Here is a 17,793-nt window from a genome sequence, read left to right as displayed (position 1 = left end):
CAAAAGGTAAACCTCTATTCAGAGATGTTCCTAGGATGGGTGAATGGAATTCACAGAGCTAGCACAGTTTGCTGTGGTTCTCAAATCTATTCCTTCAAAAATATTGCATTATTTAAATGGAAATATAGTGAATGGATTCATACACCACAGGGTAGCACAGGCTTTTCTAACCTGGGATGTCCTCATGCTTAACGTACCCAATACCACTTAGCACCTGATTTCACGTTACAATCAGGTGTTCTTTTTCTTTTTTTTAGCAAAACAGTCACCTATTTTCAAAGTAGTATTGCTAATTTACTGCTCCATAGCGTACAAGTTTCAATTCAAACTTTCTCTGGAGGAGAAAGACGGGGATTTCTATAGCCATAAAGAGATAACAGTCTCAGAAACCCATAAGGGTCTCTATGAGTTGGCATCAACTTGATTGCAAGGATTTTGAGTTTCTGAATATACCGTATATACTCGTGTATAAGCCAAGTTTTTCAGCACAAAAATGTGTTGAAAAACTGGGGATCTGCTTATACACGGGTCAGTGGTACCCCAGTGAGGTGTAACATCTTGCTGCCCTAACCCCCGAGGTAACAGGATGAGCGCCTATTATCTCGTGGGTGATTGTCTTTTCTCCACTGTTCATTCAAAGCCCCGCTGACACTGCAGGGCTTTGAATGTTTGTTTACTCACATCTAACCAATCAGAGCAGTCCTATGATGTGGCCGGCTCCAATTCGCAGAAGCACCCGTAGTGATTCACTTATGCCAGCAGCTGAACTGGTAAGGATGTGTCTGGGGCAGCGCTGTCTCTCCCCTCTGGTCTCTGTGTTAATTCACATCCTGCATCCCCTGCCCGCACAGACTACCCTCCATCCTCCCGGCTAAGATGTCATGGGGGTGGGTGGGGGCATTACCATGAAAGTTCTTTTTCAAAGTCTTGTTTTTTTATCCTATTAGAAATGGATACTCTTGAACCAAAACAAAAATGCCGGTCATATGAGGCTGGTTTCAAAATGAAGGTTGTGTCAAGAGGAGAAGAGAGCAATAATAGTATTGCAAGTAGGGACTGCTGTGTGGACGAAAAGCAAGTGAGGGAGTGGCAGAAAATGAAGGCTGACTTTGAACAGACTCCAAAAGCTAAAAAAGCTCGTCATGGTTTAATGTCTTTTTATGGGGCTCTAGAGAGTGAATTGCATAAATGGGTTATGGAGTATCGTCAAAATAGTTACTGTGTAACACACATGGGAATCCGCATACATGCTCTACAAATGACTAAGGATGACAAATATAAAGCAACAGGCATTGAAAAATTAGCTGCATCAGCAGGATGGTGTACCCGCTTCATGAATAGGTTTGACCTACTATGTTTGAAACAGAGAACAAAGATTTTCCAGAAATTGCCACAAGATCTTAAAGAAAAAATTATGTCATTCCAGTCATTTATTATAAAACAAAGTAGGATTTATAATTATGACCTGGCAAATATTGGGAATATGGATGAAATGGCCATGACTTTTAATCTTCCAAGCAACAGAACTGTGGCAAGTTTAGGAGAAAAAAACATTTTTCTGAAAACCACAGGAAATGAAAAAACACTTTACAGTTGTTCTATCATGTTTGGCTAATGAAACTAAGCTGCATCCTGTCATGATTTTTAAAAGAAAGACCTTACCTAAAAAAAATCAATTTCCCACCAAAAATTACTGTGTGTGCACATATTAAAGGCTGGGTGGATAAAGAGGGAATAAAAAAAAATGGTTGGAAGAAATTTGGAACCGACGACCAGGGACAGCCTTAAAGAAAAAGCCATTGTTTCTTGTTTGGGATATGTTCATAGCCCACCTATCAGATGACATAAAAAAATTGGCAAACTCTAGGAAAGTTACTTTAGCTGTTATTCCAGGTGGGCTTATATCTGTACTGCAGCCTCTGGCTGTATCTTTGAATAAGCCTTTTAAAGACCACGTGCGAAGGTTGTGGCATGAATGGATGCCATCTGGTCAAGCCCAACTAACAAAAGGAGGAAATCTCATGAAGCCTGACATAGAGTTAATAGCAAAGTGGGTTTGAGATGCATGGGAAGACATTCCAGAAGACATGGTGCGATGTGCCTGCCAGAAATCTAGTATTAGTAATGCTATGGATGGCAGTGAAGAGTGCGCTTTGTATGAAAATGACAGCAGTGATGGTGATGACAGCAATCTCAGTGAGGACAGTGTCTATGATGACCTCACACCAGCTGAAGCTCTGCATTGGGATTCGGATGATGATGAGGAATCCCGTTTTGAAGGATTTTAACTCTTTACATTTTAGCTTGGTTGCTGATTGAGATCAGGGAATAGTACTCTTAATATATCATTGTTGATACATTATTGTTTTTGTTGAACCTATTTTCCACTTACTGTGCTGGTTTACTAATGTTAAATGACTTGTCCTTTTATTTATGTTTTTATTTAAAATAAATATTTAAATACATTACCCCACTGATGTCTCCATTTTCAGTAATTTTATTTTCATTTGTTTTGATTATTGAAACTCACCAATAGCTTCTGCATTTTCCATCCTAGGCTTATACTCCAGTCAATCAGTTTTTCTGGTTCCCAGGTAATAATTAGTTACCTCAGCTTATACTGGGGTCAGTTTATAATCTAGTATTTACAGCTGTTTGAATTAATTTGTAATTTTATCTTGGTTTATAATTATATGAAAATGGTAAAAAAATATCATGGGTTTATAGCTACTTTGTTGTTAAAAGGTAATGCATTAACTGTATCTACTTGAGTATAAACCGGCCTGAATATCAGTCGAGACATCTAACTTTACCACAAAAAGCTGCATAAAAATGTGCTGAAAAACTCAGCTTATACATGAGTATATATGGTATTTGATGTTTACAGTAATTTCATTTACTATTTGTAAGCCTATATATTTTTTCACTTTGAAATATCTGTAGCGCGTTAATACCTGGATAAAAACTGAACTAGGTTAAGGCCAGAGATGGTCCAGGAAGAAAGGGATTAGCAAAGTAAGCAGCAGTGACCTGGGGTGACTGCTTTGGATGGCAGAATTCTTGGCAGGGATGCAGTACTACATTTTTCTTTCTTACCAGGGCCACTGCCAGGAAGTAGAAGGCTTGATGAGTCCTCTCCATAAGTTGTTTTCTATTTTTGGAAAACTAACTTGCCAGCATATTAGTGCATGTGGCAGCACATGAGGGATCTGGTCTAATATGCAGGTATATTTACATTAAGAAAGCTATTCCAACCTTTATCATCTGTGAACACATCATAAGAGGTATCCCTGGGACTGTGAAAGTGGGATGTGGAGGGAGTGAAGCTTTTCAGAAATGCAGCTATGAATGTATTTCTTTTAGTTGACAGTAGAATATTTTCTTTCTGGAAATATTTTAGGATTGTGGAATTCATTTATATGTGAGTCAGAGACCACATAGGAGATAACTTTTTTCCCCTGAAAATCTGTAAATTTGTCCTATTTGTGAAGATGTTGGACTATTTTCTTACCATTTTTTTCATATACACATTGAATATGGTACTGGATCACACATTGGCTACTATCGAGAGAGAGAGAGAGAGAGAGAGAGAGAGAGAGAGAGAGAGAGAGAGAGAGAGTCAAGCAGCAAACTGATCCTCGGGAGGATGCCCCACCATTTTCCTTGGACACGGAGTTTAACAGAATGACCTTTCCTTAGTCAGAGACCAAGTACTACAATGTGCTGGCAGTCGGTTTGGGAAGTGTGTCTGAAGAGTCCCTCTAAAATATAAAGGTGAGACAGTCCCAACGCTGTCAGAAGAGGGCACATAGAAGCCAAAGGAGCTATGAAAATCAGAAAGATATCTAATTTTTCACAGGAAGGATTCAGGTCCACCAAAAAGGCCCAGACCCTATACGTGTAGTCACGAGAATGTTTGTTTTTCTTTGCAAGTTAGGCATATTTCTGAAAGATATATTCAAATAAATATATTCACTGTATGCATGCAACTATTCAAAATTTATTAATAGCATAGCTATCAAATGTATCACACATATCATATATCAAAGAAATACCCAGATGAGGAATCTTAATATATGCATAAATGACTACCCAATCCTAAAAGGAGCAGTGCTGAATGTATGCAGAAGGCGTTCGGAATGACTTGGGAAGTGTGATCAGCGTTCCTCCAACCATCATTTGTTGTTTCTTTTGTAACTGCAGATTACAAAATTAATAAATAAACATTGTAAGTCGTCATTCATAGCTAGCGCTTCACACTGGGCTAGCTAATTGAGGAAGAGGAGGCAGTCTATACTGTATAGAATCAGGCCTCTTCCTTCTATGAATTTGTAGTCTAATCAACGAGACAGATATGAGATAACATTAAATAAAGCTATGATTTATTGCAAAAAGGGACCAGGGAAAAGAGAGACAGATGGCTTCTTACTGGTGGTGAAAAGCCAGCAGCTCAGACAAGACAGCTGAGGACCACGAATGCATTTTAGGATGGAGAAACCACAGACAAGACCATGGGAAATGAGGGCGATGAAGACTGCTGAATGACAATGAAGAGGGGAGTCTGCATGGGCAGAAACACGCATTCAAGCCAGGAAGGTGTGAAATACTTTGGAGTCCATAGAAGAGTAAAAGATGTAGAGAAATTTAAGCTAAGTGATAGAGACTAAATTAACACAAGTGTTTATCCATTAAGTTTTTTTTTTTAAAAAAACACTTCAAAATGGAGGAGAAAACTATACAATTGTTTCACTAAAGATTGCCTATTAAAGACCTAAAGGATAACAAAATGTTCACAACTTAGTCACATTGTATGTGACTGTGCACAGGCCAGATGTGCTTCAGGTACATCTTATATCTAAGCAGATACATGTTTTTACAAGTATACAATTTATTGATAGAAATTACATTAACTGATTGAGCAACCCTAACCTCAACCAATAAGATTTTTCTCCCATGAGCATATATATGTATAGGCTAGATGCAATGGTTAGATAGATAGATGTATTCAGATATAGTATCACATATCTGTTTCATTCTCTTTCTCTGTCTTCCTCTCATCCTCTTTCTACTCAGCTGAGTTTGCTTGACCAGTGTTAGTTCCTAATGAATTGGTGGCATATTGTGTAATTTTAAAGTCACTCAGTGTGTTAATGCCACACTTAGTACCAAGTGTTTCATAGGATCTAGTCTAACAGTGATTTGTGTTTTAAAAGAGCAAAGTTACAGAACAAAATTAGAAGAAAACATTGTGTGCCTAGAAAAAAATGGAAAAGACAAAATTGGTTAGAGGAATATCAATTGTGAGACAAATTGAAACTGAAAAATAAGATCATTTCTAGATAAATACACAAGAAAACTGTACAAATTTTAAATGTAGTCCTATGGGGAGGGAAATCCCATGAACATCTATTATTTTAATTTAAAATCTTCTACAATTGCTTTAAAATTTAAATCCATTCACTGCTTTCTTAGTTAAGGATCTATTTTTCCACAATCCCAGTGCTGAATCTCAATTCAGACTAGACCGGAATATATACACAGGTAGAGATAGGAGATGGCAGCCCATGGCACACAGAATCCAGGAACAGGAGTAGGAACAATGATACCAGAAGGACAGGGGAAAGTGGGGGAGAGGAGATGAAGGGAGAAAGGCAGAATTGATTACAATGATCAACACAGAAGCATACACCCCTCTCCAGGGGGAAGAACAAAAGAAAACATGGGGGAAGGGAGACAGCGATTAGTGTGAGATATGAAATTAATAGCAATATAATCATTTCTTTATTGCAATTGTCAATGGAATAACAAACCATCTAGACAGAACAAATATCAGAAAATATTTAAAACTTATTAATAATATTTTTCTCAATTATGTTCCAGTTTTTCCCTTTCTAACGATCCAATGCCTGCCCCAAATAAAGACTTTTGTACATAATACACTTTAAAGGCAAAACCTTTCTATAGCTAAGTCTACATATTTTATTGATAGATGAATGAAGTCTTCCGTTTGAGCTGGGAGAGAAGATCTAAGCAAGACATATTGAACATATTGGAAATTGACTCTATGTAATTCTTTGATTTTCATATATATATACTGTATCACATATATCTGTAAATCTGTTATTAGGTCTCTCTTTCAAAGTCTTCACATATTTTATAACAATAATATTCTACATGTGTTTTAGCATGAAATCCCCCCGGATAAAAAAATGTCATTGGAAGGCATTTCAAATAGCATTGGAAGCTGGAGGACAATGTAATGAAACTATTTAATTTTAGAGTTGAAAAGTCAGAACCACAGACACATTATTATGAATGCAAATGCAACATTACTTAAATTTGGATTCAACTCCACGTGGCATCGAATCAATCGTTCCAATCAGACGCTATGGTTTCCAGAGTGTTGTGACGGAAGCACATTGTCCCACTCCCACTGCCATTCCCAATCCCCTTTGTAACATTTCGAGGGTCTCATGAGAGCCCTGTTGAATGTCTGTAGCTTAGGGAACTCACCAGGACCTAAAATAGGAAACCATTTACAAAGAGAAATATGTTCTCCAGATTGCAGTCATTAATCTTGGTGTTTTGACCAGGCTACGAGGAGCTGGAGAGCCTGGGACATGCTCGCTGGAACGGGGTGCGAGGAGGCAGAGAGAGGGGAGAGATGACACAACTTTGCCCTCCACTCACATGACAGTGTGTCAAATACCCAGAGCAGATCCAGTGTTCCTTCAGAGATCTCAGGTTTCCTTGCACTCCCCCTTCCTTCCGTAAACAGATTTCCCTAAGCTGTGGCCCTCTAGGTTAATTCAAGCGCCACTGACATGATCAGGCTGGGTGGGACTAAGCATGCTCCTTCTAGACAAACCACCGTCAACCTCTGTCGTGCTTCAGGTCTATCTGGGCAGGGGCTTTGTTAAGATCAGCTTGCCCCTTGCTTTCTTGGTTGCAGTGCGATGGATCTTATGATTACATACTTGTCTGATTCTCCTGCATGAATGGGGCAGAGAATTCATGGGGCAGACACTATTTTTACCCCATATTTTCAATTTTAGTCTCTCTGGCACTATTTAAACACATCCCAAGTTTATATACTCTTCACACGGACTTCATCTAAAGAAAATCTCTAATTTCTGCATGATCATGTGTATTTTTAATCCAGACACGGCCTTTATCTGGTTTGGTGTTAACTTTTTAGACTGCTTTTAGTGGTCTGGAAATTTCTCAATTCTGGTTATGCGTTCCCACGTCTGTATTTTTGTGTGTGTGGGTACACTGAATATATGTTTGTTTAAATCTGATATTAGACACATGCACTCGGACATCCCAGAAAAGAGAATTGCTGAATTCCTGTAGAAAATGACTTCAAAACTGACACACACTTTGGACATAATTATTTGTCCACTTCCTGCTCTGCCTCAGGTCTGACAGCAGAGGGTTGTCCAATACTGCTCAGTTTGAAAGAGCCACGAACTGCCTTGACTCACTGCTGTCATCATAAGGCTTTACCAATGTACAAGGAAGTTGGCACTTCCTAGCACTTTTTAATGAAATAAATTGGCATAAAAATAAATATCATCTGAAGGAGTTCCATGTGATATTTAATCAAAGAATATTTCAAAATAGATTAGGAAAATAAACACTTTTATAAGATTAAATATCTTGAATTTCTTGAATCTAATTATATCAACACATCTAGTATTAAGAAACACCAATACAAATTTAAACCAATATATATCTCTAACATAGACATCCATCTTTTGATATGATGGTAATATTTTATTGGTCACTATAAAAGTAAGATTCTTACTTGAGACCCTGGGAACTTTGGTAGTTTTGGGAATCAAAATGTTGTTAGTCACAGGATCCAGTGGGGCTTTTACATCATTTCCTGAAAAAAAAACATTACAGTCAATTAAAATAGGAGACCCTTATCACCAGCTTTTATTGATACACAGAAGCAAAGCATAATAATTATGTAAAGAAAATGACTCTTAATCATTCCAAAAATCAAGTCAATTCTGACTTGTAAGTTAAATTTATAGTCCCTACTATTAGAATAGAGGCTGTATCATGTTCATATGCATACATACAATGCACACACAGAAGAGGGTAAGTAAAACATTATTGCTACAAAAACCATAGCAACGTTTTCTAGACCAAAATTTCAAAATGTGAAACTATTGTGTCTTTCTGTTTTAAAAAACTTTTTACTAGGTGCTCATACAACTCTTATCACAATCCATACATACATCAGTTGAGTAAAGCACCCTTATACATTCCTTGCCCTCGTCATTCTCAAAATTCACCTTCCACTTGGGTTCCTGGAATCAGCTAATTTTCCTTTTTTCCTCTCTCCCTTTCTCCCCCCGCCATGAACCCTTAATACTTTATAAATTATTATTTTATCTTATCTTACACTGCCCAGCGTCTCTCATCACCCACCTTCCCATTGCCCATCCCCCTGAGAGGAGGTTACATGTAGATCCCCAAGATCGGTTCTCCCTTTTTACACCCCCTTCCCTCCTGGTGTTGCCACTCTCACCGCTGGTCCTGAGGTGTTCAACTGTCCTAGATTCCCTTTATTTCCAGTTCCTTCTGCACTGCTGTGCATCCTCTGGTCTAACCAGGTCCACAAGGCAAAATTGGGATCATGATAACTGGGGGAATGAAGTGTTCAAGAACTAGAGGAAGGTTTTGAGTTTCATAGTTGCTACACTGAACCCTGAGTGACTCATCTCCCCCCCCCCCCCCACTACCCCTCTGCAAGGGATGTCCAGCTGTCTACAGATGGGTATTGTGTCCTCATCATGCACTCCCCTCATTTACAGTGATGTGATTCCCCCCTCCCCCCTGCCTTTGTTGTTTGAAACCTGGTTCCCTCGGCCCTTCATGATCACACATGTTGGTGTGCTGCTTCCACGTGGGCTTTGTTGCTTCTGGGCTAGATGGCCACTTGTTTACTTTCAAGCCTTAAAGTCCCCAGACGCTATATCTCTCAATAGCCGGGCACCATCAGCCTTCTTCACCACACTTGCTTATGAACACATGTGTGTTCAGCGTTTATGTGAGGAAGGTGATCACATCACACAATGATGGTTTTTGTTCCTTGGTTTCTGCTACCTGGTCCGTTCAACACCTTATATTCACTTAGGCTGTGTGCTTCTTCTCTGTGGGCTTTGTTGCTTCCGAGCTAGATGGCCGCTTGTTTGGCTTCAAGCCTTTAAGACCGCAGACGCTATATCTTTTTGATAGCCGTGCACCATCAGCTTTCTTCACCACGTTTGCTTATGCACACATCTGTCTTCAGCGATCATGTTGGGAAAGTGGGTATCATGGAATGACTGTTTAGCTGAGCAAGGTGCTCTTATATTGAGGGAATGTGCGCGAGGAGGCCCAATGTCCACCTGGTACCCTACCACTGAACCTATAAGTATATGTACATAGGTTTATTTCCCCCATAATCATAAATATATTTACATATGTACATGTTTGTATTTAGGATTTTCTGTATGCCCTTTGCCTCCTACTCCTTTCCTCTATTTCCTTATGCTTTCCTCCTATCCCACTACCATGTTCAGCCTTCATTCTGGTTTCAGTAATTCCTCTCAGTTACCATGTCCTTGGTCACTCCCTACCAGTCCTTCCTTCCCCTCCCTGGCCCTGGTTTTGAACCACTCGCTTTTCCCTTGTCCCTGTGTTGGCCCACACCTCCTCCCTCCCCCTACTTCCCACCCTCTCATGTCCCTCCAGGACCATTGGTTCTATTATTTTATTCTCACATTGTTTGTCCAGCCTATCTTATCTAGGTGGAAATGCTGATATAGTAATATGTGCATACAAAATGCAGATGGCTTTGACAGCGCCCAAATGGCACATATGAGCATGGCTTCGACAGCAGCAACACCGACACACTGATAGACAAAAAAGCCACTGACATACACAATTTACAAGAGAGAAAAAAAGAAAAAACAAAACAAAAAGACAGCAAAAAAAAAATTCTGTTCGTAGTTCGAGGTCTGTTTGTTGGTCTTTAGGAGTGTTTTCCGGATGAGTCTGGTGGGGTGCCACGTCCTGGCCCCAAAGTCCATCCTTTATACTCCCTTGGGATCTCTTTGCTCTGCTTCCCCCGCTGCTCCATTGCACACCTCCAGTGTTTGCCTCAGTGTGGTGGGGTCAGCTCAGTCACACATCCCCCACTGTGTCTCAGCTGCTGTCCCGTGTAGGGCTATGGGTTGGTGCAGGATGTCACATCTCGCCGTGTGACCAGCTGTATGGTCCTCTCTGTACGATGGGCCCTTTGAGCCGGCTATCGTCCTCTGAGCTTGGTGGGCCCAGGTGTGCTCCACTCCGATCTTCCTCCTTCCTTTGCTTCAGCTTCCTTCTGGGTGTGGTGTGGTGGGTCAGTTCCTTTCCCACACCAGATGATCTATTTTCATTTTCTGTGGTACTCCCTTCAATTGTGGAGGTCGGGCTACTTCTGGATGTGGCCAGCGTATGGCCCCGTCTCTTTGTGTAATCCTCCGTACTTAACATTGCCCTCCTAGTTTGGTGTGTCATGGTGGGGTCCGTATGCATGTTCCAGTTCTGTGGGGACACAATCAATACTCTCCCCCGGGTAGGTAAGTTCCCTGTTCCCCTCAACCATCCACTCGGTTTCTTTCCACCCCACTTCTCCCTGCTCCTGCACCACTTCCCCTTCTTTATGTTGGGCTCTCCTGTACCTCCCTAGGTATGGCTTGCCCTCCTTCCAACTATCTATGCTTCCACCCGTTTATTGCTTCTATTCCTGTCATGCTGATTGTACTTACCTCAGGGGACTCATGTTATACCTGTCCTTTTGAGTCTGGCTTACCTCGCTTAACATAATTCCTTCCAGCTCTTCCCATGAAATAACGTGTTTCATGTGCTCATCCGTGCTTTTCAGTGCTGCATAGTACTCCATTGTGTGTATGTGCCAAAGTTTACTAATCCACTCGTCTATCGATGAAAACTTAGGCTGTTTCCAAGTCTTTGCGATTGTGAATTGTGCCACAATAAACATTGGAGCGCATATGACTGGTCGTGTTTTATTTGCTGCTTCCACCAGGTATATGCCCAGTAGAGGGATGGCTGGGTCATAAGGTAGATCAATTTCCATTTTCTTTAAGTATCGCCAGATTGCTTTCCATAGTGGCTGTACAAATCTACACGACCACCAGCAGTGGAGGAGGGTTCCTACTTCACCACAGCCCCTCCAACACTTGTTGCTCTCTGATTTGCTAATCTGGGCTAGCGTCAGGGGTGTTAGGTGGTATCTCATGGTTGTTTTGATTTGCATTTCTCTTATGGCTAGGAACTTTGAACACTTTCTCATATGCTTATTGGCCATATGGGCCTGCTCCCTAGGGAAAGTTCTTTTCAGTTCTTTTGCCCACTTCATTAGGGGGTTAACTATTTTCCTCTTTTTGCGGGTCATGATGGTGTTGTAGATTTTAGTAATGAGCCCTTTGTCTGAAGTGTCATTACTAAAAATCCTCTCACAGTCTGCGGGTTGTCTTGTCACCCTCTTGGTGAAGTCTTTCGAGGTACACAGGTGCTTTATTCTTATTAGATCCCAATTGTTGATTTCCAGTTCACCTGTGTGTGTACCCTTCCCTATTGCAGTGAGCCTATGAGCTCCCTGGGCCAGTGCTCTGAGGTTAGTCCCTATTCCCTCCTGATGGTCCTGATGGTTTGGGTTTAACTTCTAGGTCTGTGATCCTCTTTGAGTTTATTCTTGTGCATGGGTGTGGGGTAAATATCTTGTTTCATCTTTCTACATGTGGATATCCATTGTTTCCAGCACCACTTGTTAAAAAGGGCATCTGCTTCCGGCTTGATGGTTTGGGGAACCTTGTCAAAGATCAGTTGTCTGTATGCGGATGATTTGACTCTTGGGCTTTCTATTCTTTTTCACTGGTCTGTGTGTCTGTCATTGTGCCAGTACCATGCTGTTTTAGCCACAGTAGGTAAGTTTTTTTGTTCTCATGATCTCTTATACCTGATCCCTCTGACACCTCGTGATCACACAGGCTGGTGTGGTTCTTCCATGTGGGCTTTGTTGCTTCTGAGCTAGATGGCCACTTGTATACCTTCAAGCCTTTAAGACCCAGACGCTATTGCTTTTGATATAATATAATCTCTTTTGATATATAATGACAATATAATCATTTCTTCATTGCATTTTCAATGGACTAACATAAACATCTAGACAGAACAAATATCAGAAAACATTTAAACTTATTAATAATATTTTTCTCAATTATGTTCCAGTTTTTCCCTTTCTAACGATCCAATGCCTGCCCCAAATAAAGACTTTTGTACATAATAGACTTTAAAGGCAAAACCTTTCTATAGCTAAGTCTACATATTTTATTGATAGGTAAATGAAGACTTTCGTTTGAGCTGGGAGAGAGGATCTAAGTAAGACATATTGAACATATTGGAAATTGACTCCATGTAATTCTTTGATTTTCATATATATATACTGTATCACATATATCTTTAAATCTGTTATTAGGTCTCTCTTTCAAAGTCTTCACATATTTTATAACAATAATATTCTACATGTGTTTTAGCATGAAATCCCCCGGATAAAACAATGTCATTGGAAGGCATTTGAAATAGCATTGGAAGCTGGAGGACAATGTAATGAAACTATTTAATTTTAGAGTTGAAAAGTCAGAACCACAGACACATTATTATGAATGCAAATGCAACATTACTTAAATTTGGATTCAACTCCACGTGGCATCGAATCAATCGTTCCAATCAGACGCTATGGTTTCCAGAGTGTTGTGACGGAAGCACATTGTCCCACTCCCACTGCCATTTCCAATCCCCTTTGTAACATTTCAAGGGTCTCATGAGAGCCCTGTTGAATGTCTGTAGCTTAGGGAACTCACCAGGACCTAAAATAGGAAACCATTTACAAAGAGAAATATGTTCTCCAGATTGCGGTCATTAATCTTGGCGTTTTGACCAGGCTACGAGGAGCTGGAGAGCCTGGGACATGCTCGCTGGAACGGGGTGTGAGGAGGCAGAGAGAGGGGAGAGATGACACAACTTTGCCCTCCACTCACATGACAGTGTGTCAAATACCCAGAGCAGATCCAGTGTTCCTTCAGAGATCTCAGGTTTCCTTGCACTCCCCCTTCCTTCCGTAAACAGATTTCCCTAAGCTGTGGCCCTCTAGGTTAATTCAAGCGCCACTGACATGATCAGGCTGGGTGGGACTAAGCATGCTCCTTCTAGACAAACCACAGTCAACCTCTATCGTGCTTCAGGTCTATCTGGGCAGGGGCTTTGTTAAGATCAGCTTGCCCCTTGCTTTATTGGTTGTAGCGAGATGCTCATGGATCTATGACTACAAATCTTGTCTGATTCTCCTGCATGAATGGGGCAGACACTATTTATTTTTACCCCATATTTTCAATTTTAGTCTGGCACTATTTAAACACATACCAAGTTTATATACTCTTCACACGGACTTCATCTAAAGAAAATCTCTAATTTCTGCATGATCATGTGTATTTTTAATCCAGACACGGCCTTTATCTGGTTTGGTGTTAACTTTTTAGACTGCTTTTAGTGGTCTGGAAATTTCTCAATACTGGTTATGTGTTCCCAGGTCTGTATTTTTGTGTGTGTGGGCACACTGAATATAAGTTTGTTTAAATCTGATATTAGACACATGCACTCGGACATCCCAGAAAAGAGAATTGCTGAATTCCTGTAGAAAATGACTTCAAAACTGACACACACTTTGGACATAATTATTTGTCTACTTCCTGCTCTGCCTCGGGTCTGACAGCAGAAGGTTGTCCAATACTGCTCAGTGTGAAAGGGCCACGGATGCCCTTGACTCACTGCTGTCATCATAAGGCTTTACCAATGTACAAGGAATTTGCCAATTATTAGCACTTTTTAATGAAATAAATTGGCATAAAAATAAATATCATCTGAAGGAGTTCCATGTGATATTTAATCAAAGAATACTTCAAAATAGATTAGGAAAATGATCACTTTTATAAGATTAAATATCTGAAATTTCATTAATCTAATTATATCAACACTGGTATTAAGAAACACCAATACAAATTTAAACCAATATATATCTCTAACATAGACGTCCATCTTTTGATATGATGATAATATTTTATTGGTCACTATAAAAGCAAGATTCTTACCTGAGACCCTGGGAACTTTGGTAGGTTGGGGAATCAAAGTGTTATTAGTCACAGGATCCAGTGGGACTTTTACATCATTCCCTGGAAAAAATGCAGTCAATTAAAATAGGAGAACCTTATCACCAGCTTTTATTGACACACAGAAGCAAAGCATAATAATTATGTAAAGAAAAATAAGACTCTTAATCATTCCAAAAGTCAATTCAATTATGACTTGTAAGTTAAATTTATAGTCCCTACTATTAGAATAGAGGCTGTACCATGTTCATATGCATACATACAATGCACACTCATAAGAGGATAAGTAAAACAATATTGCTACAAAAACCATAGCAACGTTTACTAGACCAAAATTTCAAAATGTGGAACTACTGTTTTTTTTCTTTTAAAAAAAACGTTTTATTAGGGGCTAATACAACTCTTATAACAATCCATACATACATCAATTGTGTAAAGCACATCTGTATATTCATTGCTCTCATTAGTTTCAAAACATTTGCTCTCCACTTAAGTCCTTTCCATCAGGTCCTATTTTTCCCCCTCCCTGCCCACTCTCCTGTCCCTCATGAGCACTTAATAATTTATAAATCATTATTTTGTCATATCTTGTCCTGTCCGATGTCTCCCTTCACCCCCTTTTCTGTTGTCCGTCCCCCCGGGAGGAGGTCACATGTAGATCCTTGTAATCTGTTCACTCTTTCCAACCCACTCTCCCTCTACCCTCCAAGTATTGCCCCTCACAGCCCTGGTTCTGAAATTATCATCTGCCCTAGACTCCCTGTGCCTCCAGCTCCTATCTGCACCAGTGTACATCCTCTGCTCTATCCAGACTTGCAAGGTAGAATTCGGATCATGATAATGGGGGCGGGGGAGGAAGCATTTAGGAACTAGAGGAAAGCAATATTCTTCATCTGTGCTACATCACACCTTGACTGACTCATCCCCTCCCCTAGACCCCTGGGCAAGGGGATCTCCAGTGGCCGACAAATGGGCTTTGGGTCTCCACTCCGCACTTCCCCCTTCATTCACTATGGTAAGATTTTTTTGTTCTGATGATGCCTTATACCTGATTACTTCGACACCTCATGATCCCACAGGATGGTGTGCTTCTTCCATGTATGCTTTGTTGCTTCTGAGCTATGTGGCTTCTTGTTTACCTTAAAGACTTTAAGACCCCACATGCTATCTCTTTCGGTAGCTGGGCACCATCAGCTTTCTTTGCCACATTTGCTTATGCACCCGTTTGTCTTCAGCAATCGTATCATGGAGGTGTGCACCCAATGATATGATATTTTTGTTCTTTGATGCCTGATAACAGAACCCTTCGGAACCACGTGATCACACAGGCTGGTGTGTTCTTCCATGTGGGCTTTGTTGCTTCTGAGCTAGATGGCCGCTTGTTTATCTTCAGGCATTTAAGACCCCAGACACTATATCTTTTGATAGCCGGGTACCATCACTTTCTTCACCATATTTGTTTGTTCACCCACTTTGTCTTCAATGGTTGTGTCGGGAGGGTGAGCATCATAGAATGCCAATTCAATAGAAGAAAGTATTCTTGCATTGAGGGAGTACCTTAGTAGAGGCCCAATGTCCTCTGCCACCTTAATACTACACCTATAAATATAGGCACATAGATCTATCTCCCCAATCTCATATATATATATATTTGCATATGAACATGTCTTTGTCTAGACCTGTATAAATGCCTTTGCCTCCCAGCTCTTTCCTCCATTTCCCTTGGATTTCCTCCTGTCCCACTATCATGATAAGTCCCCACTTGGGTTTCAGCAATACCTCTTCATTACATGACCCTTGATCATGCCCTACCAGGCCTGCCACACCCACCTCACCACCAAATTGGATCGCTTGTTGTTCCCTTGTCTCTGGGTTTGTTAACACCACTTCCTTCCCCCCTCCCCCACCTCCTCTATTCCATTCCCCCACCCGGAACTTTCAGTCCCGTTGTTTTTCCTCCAGTTTGTTCATCCAGCCTATCATATTTAGACAGAGATAATAACATGCACAAAAGAAGACAGTGCAAAACCAAGCCACAATATACATACAATATACAACAAAACAACAACAAAGCGCTGACAAAGAACCAAACAAAATACTACAAGAAAGAAAAGCTCATATTAGTTCAAGGAGCTTTTGTTGGCCGTTAGGACTATTTTCCAGTCCAATCCTCCATTGAGCTCTAATATTTTGAAGGTGGTGTTTCCAAGGATTTCTGTGGTCTGCCATTCAAACCATTCCAAATAGCAGCTTCTTTGTGAGTCTGAAAGTCTGTTTTCTTTCAATATTCTTTGATTTTGAGGAACAAAGTGTTCCAAGGGACAAAGCCTGGGATTTAGGGTGAATGGGGTAAGGTTATTCAATAATAATCATAGGACAGCTCCCTCGTACTCTCAAAAATGATAGGTGCAATATTTCTTAGCACAACTTTTCTTGCCTTTTCCTCACCAATGTAATCTTCAATTTTCTTAAAACTTCTTCCTAATAAGATCTCAAGAATCTTCTGTATCCTCTACTGGATTACCAGTAGTTTTTTTTAATCTTTTGAATCTCAAAAAGCAATTACCATAAACTTTGGAATTAATCTCTCGACCTGCCATTTTACTCAGTCAATCCCTTCAAAACCCTTTTTTGGAAGGTATCCAGGAGACTAAGCTAAGTGTATTACTGAGATAACTCACCTACCACCATCCACTGGTTGCAGACATAGCTTTAAACACATTTTTTGAAATCAATTTGTACACAGAGAAAGATGAGACTTTCTGGTGTTGTACAAAGTTTCAGTCATGCACACCCACAGGGGCTGATCTACTCTGTTCTGTAGGATTGCTGGCAATTAGAAATTGCCTCTGTGTTAGGGAGCTGGGATTCTAAGAGCACTGCTGTTTGACGCATCCCCATATGTATGTGAAGGCTCAAAAAACAAAACCGTAGTACATGGAAGTAAAAGTTAAAGAGATATCTGCATGAGTCATTTGAAGTTCCCTACTATGTACTCTATATCTACGCATCCATCCACCTGTCCTCCTATCCATCCTCACATGTAGACATATGAAGGCACCCTGGAAGCACAGGGTTCATAACTCACTGCTAATGCTAAGGTAGGCCATTTGAACACAATTGCTGCTCCCTGGGAGAAAGATGTGACAGTCTGCTCCCATGAAGATTACGCAACACTTCGCAGCCTTAGAAACCCAGTGCAGCAGTCTGTCTGCCCTGAGGGTCACTATGGGTCAGAATTGGCTTGACTGCAGTAAATATATATACACACATACACACACACATATATATACACACATATTTATACACACATATACACACATATATATACATACACACATATATACACACATATATAAACACACACATACATATACTACTGGTATATATCTGCATCATTTTGAATGTTGGAGAGAGAGAAGGTCATTTTTTACAGTAATTTGGTAATTCTTAATCAAAACAATAGTTGAAGTTTATAGTACCCTATCTAGTAAGCTTAAACAGGTAAAAGTGACTGCTTTCATTTAAGAGGCACAGTTCCACTAACTTTTTGCTGTGATATTGT

General features: G+C 40.3%; 1 protein-coding gene across 4 annotated transcripts in view; it reads right to left on the bottom strand.

Annotated features, from left to right (window-relative positions):
- TFPI (tissue factor pathway inhibitor) overlaps positions 1-17,793 on the bottom strand; it is a 68,410-nt gene that overhangs the window by 9,166 nt on the left and 41,451 nt on the right. For 3 of the 4 annotated variants that reach the window (XM_075529919.1, XM_075529918.1, XM_075529917.1), the window contains 2 exons: positions 14,211-14,291; positions 7,811-7,891 (listed from right to left, as the gene is read on the bottom strand). In XM_075529919.1, coding sequence (XP_075386034.1) covers positions 7,811-7,891; positions 14,211-14,291 — 162 coding nt within the window. Of the gene's footprint in view, positions 1-3,980; positions 4,198-7,810; positions 7,892-14,210; positions 14,292-17,793 lie in introns of those variants that run through there. The other variant, XM_075529920.1, reaches the window with a different exon arrangement.

This window comes from Tenrec ecaudatus, chromosome 13 (assembly GCF_050624435.1).
Source record: "Tenrec ecaudatus isolate mTenEca1 chromosome 13, mTenEca1.hap1, whole genome shotgun sequence".
Classification (NCBI taxonomy): domain Eukaryota; kingdom Metazoa; phylum Chordata; class Mammalia; order Afrosoricida; family Tenrecidae; genus Tenrec; species Tenrec ecaudatus.
The sequence above is the reverse complement of the archived record's forward strand: the minus strand, read 5'-3'. Positions and strand labels throughout refer to the sequence as shown.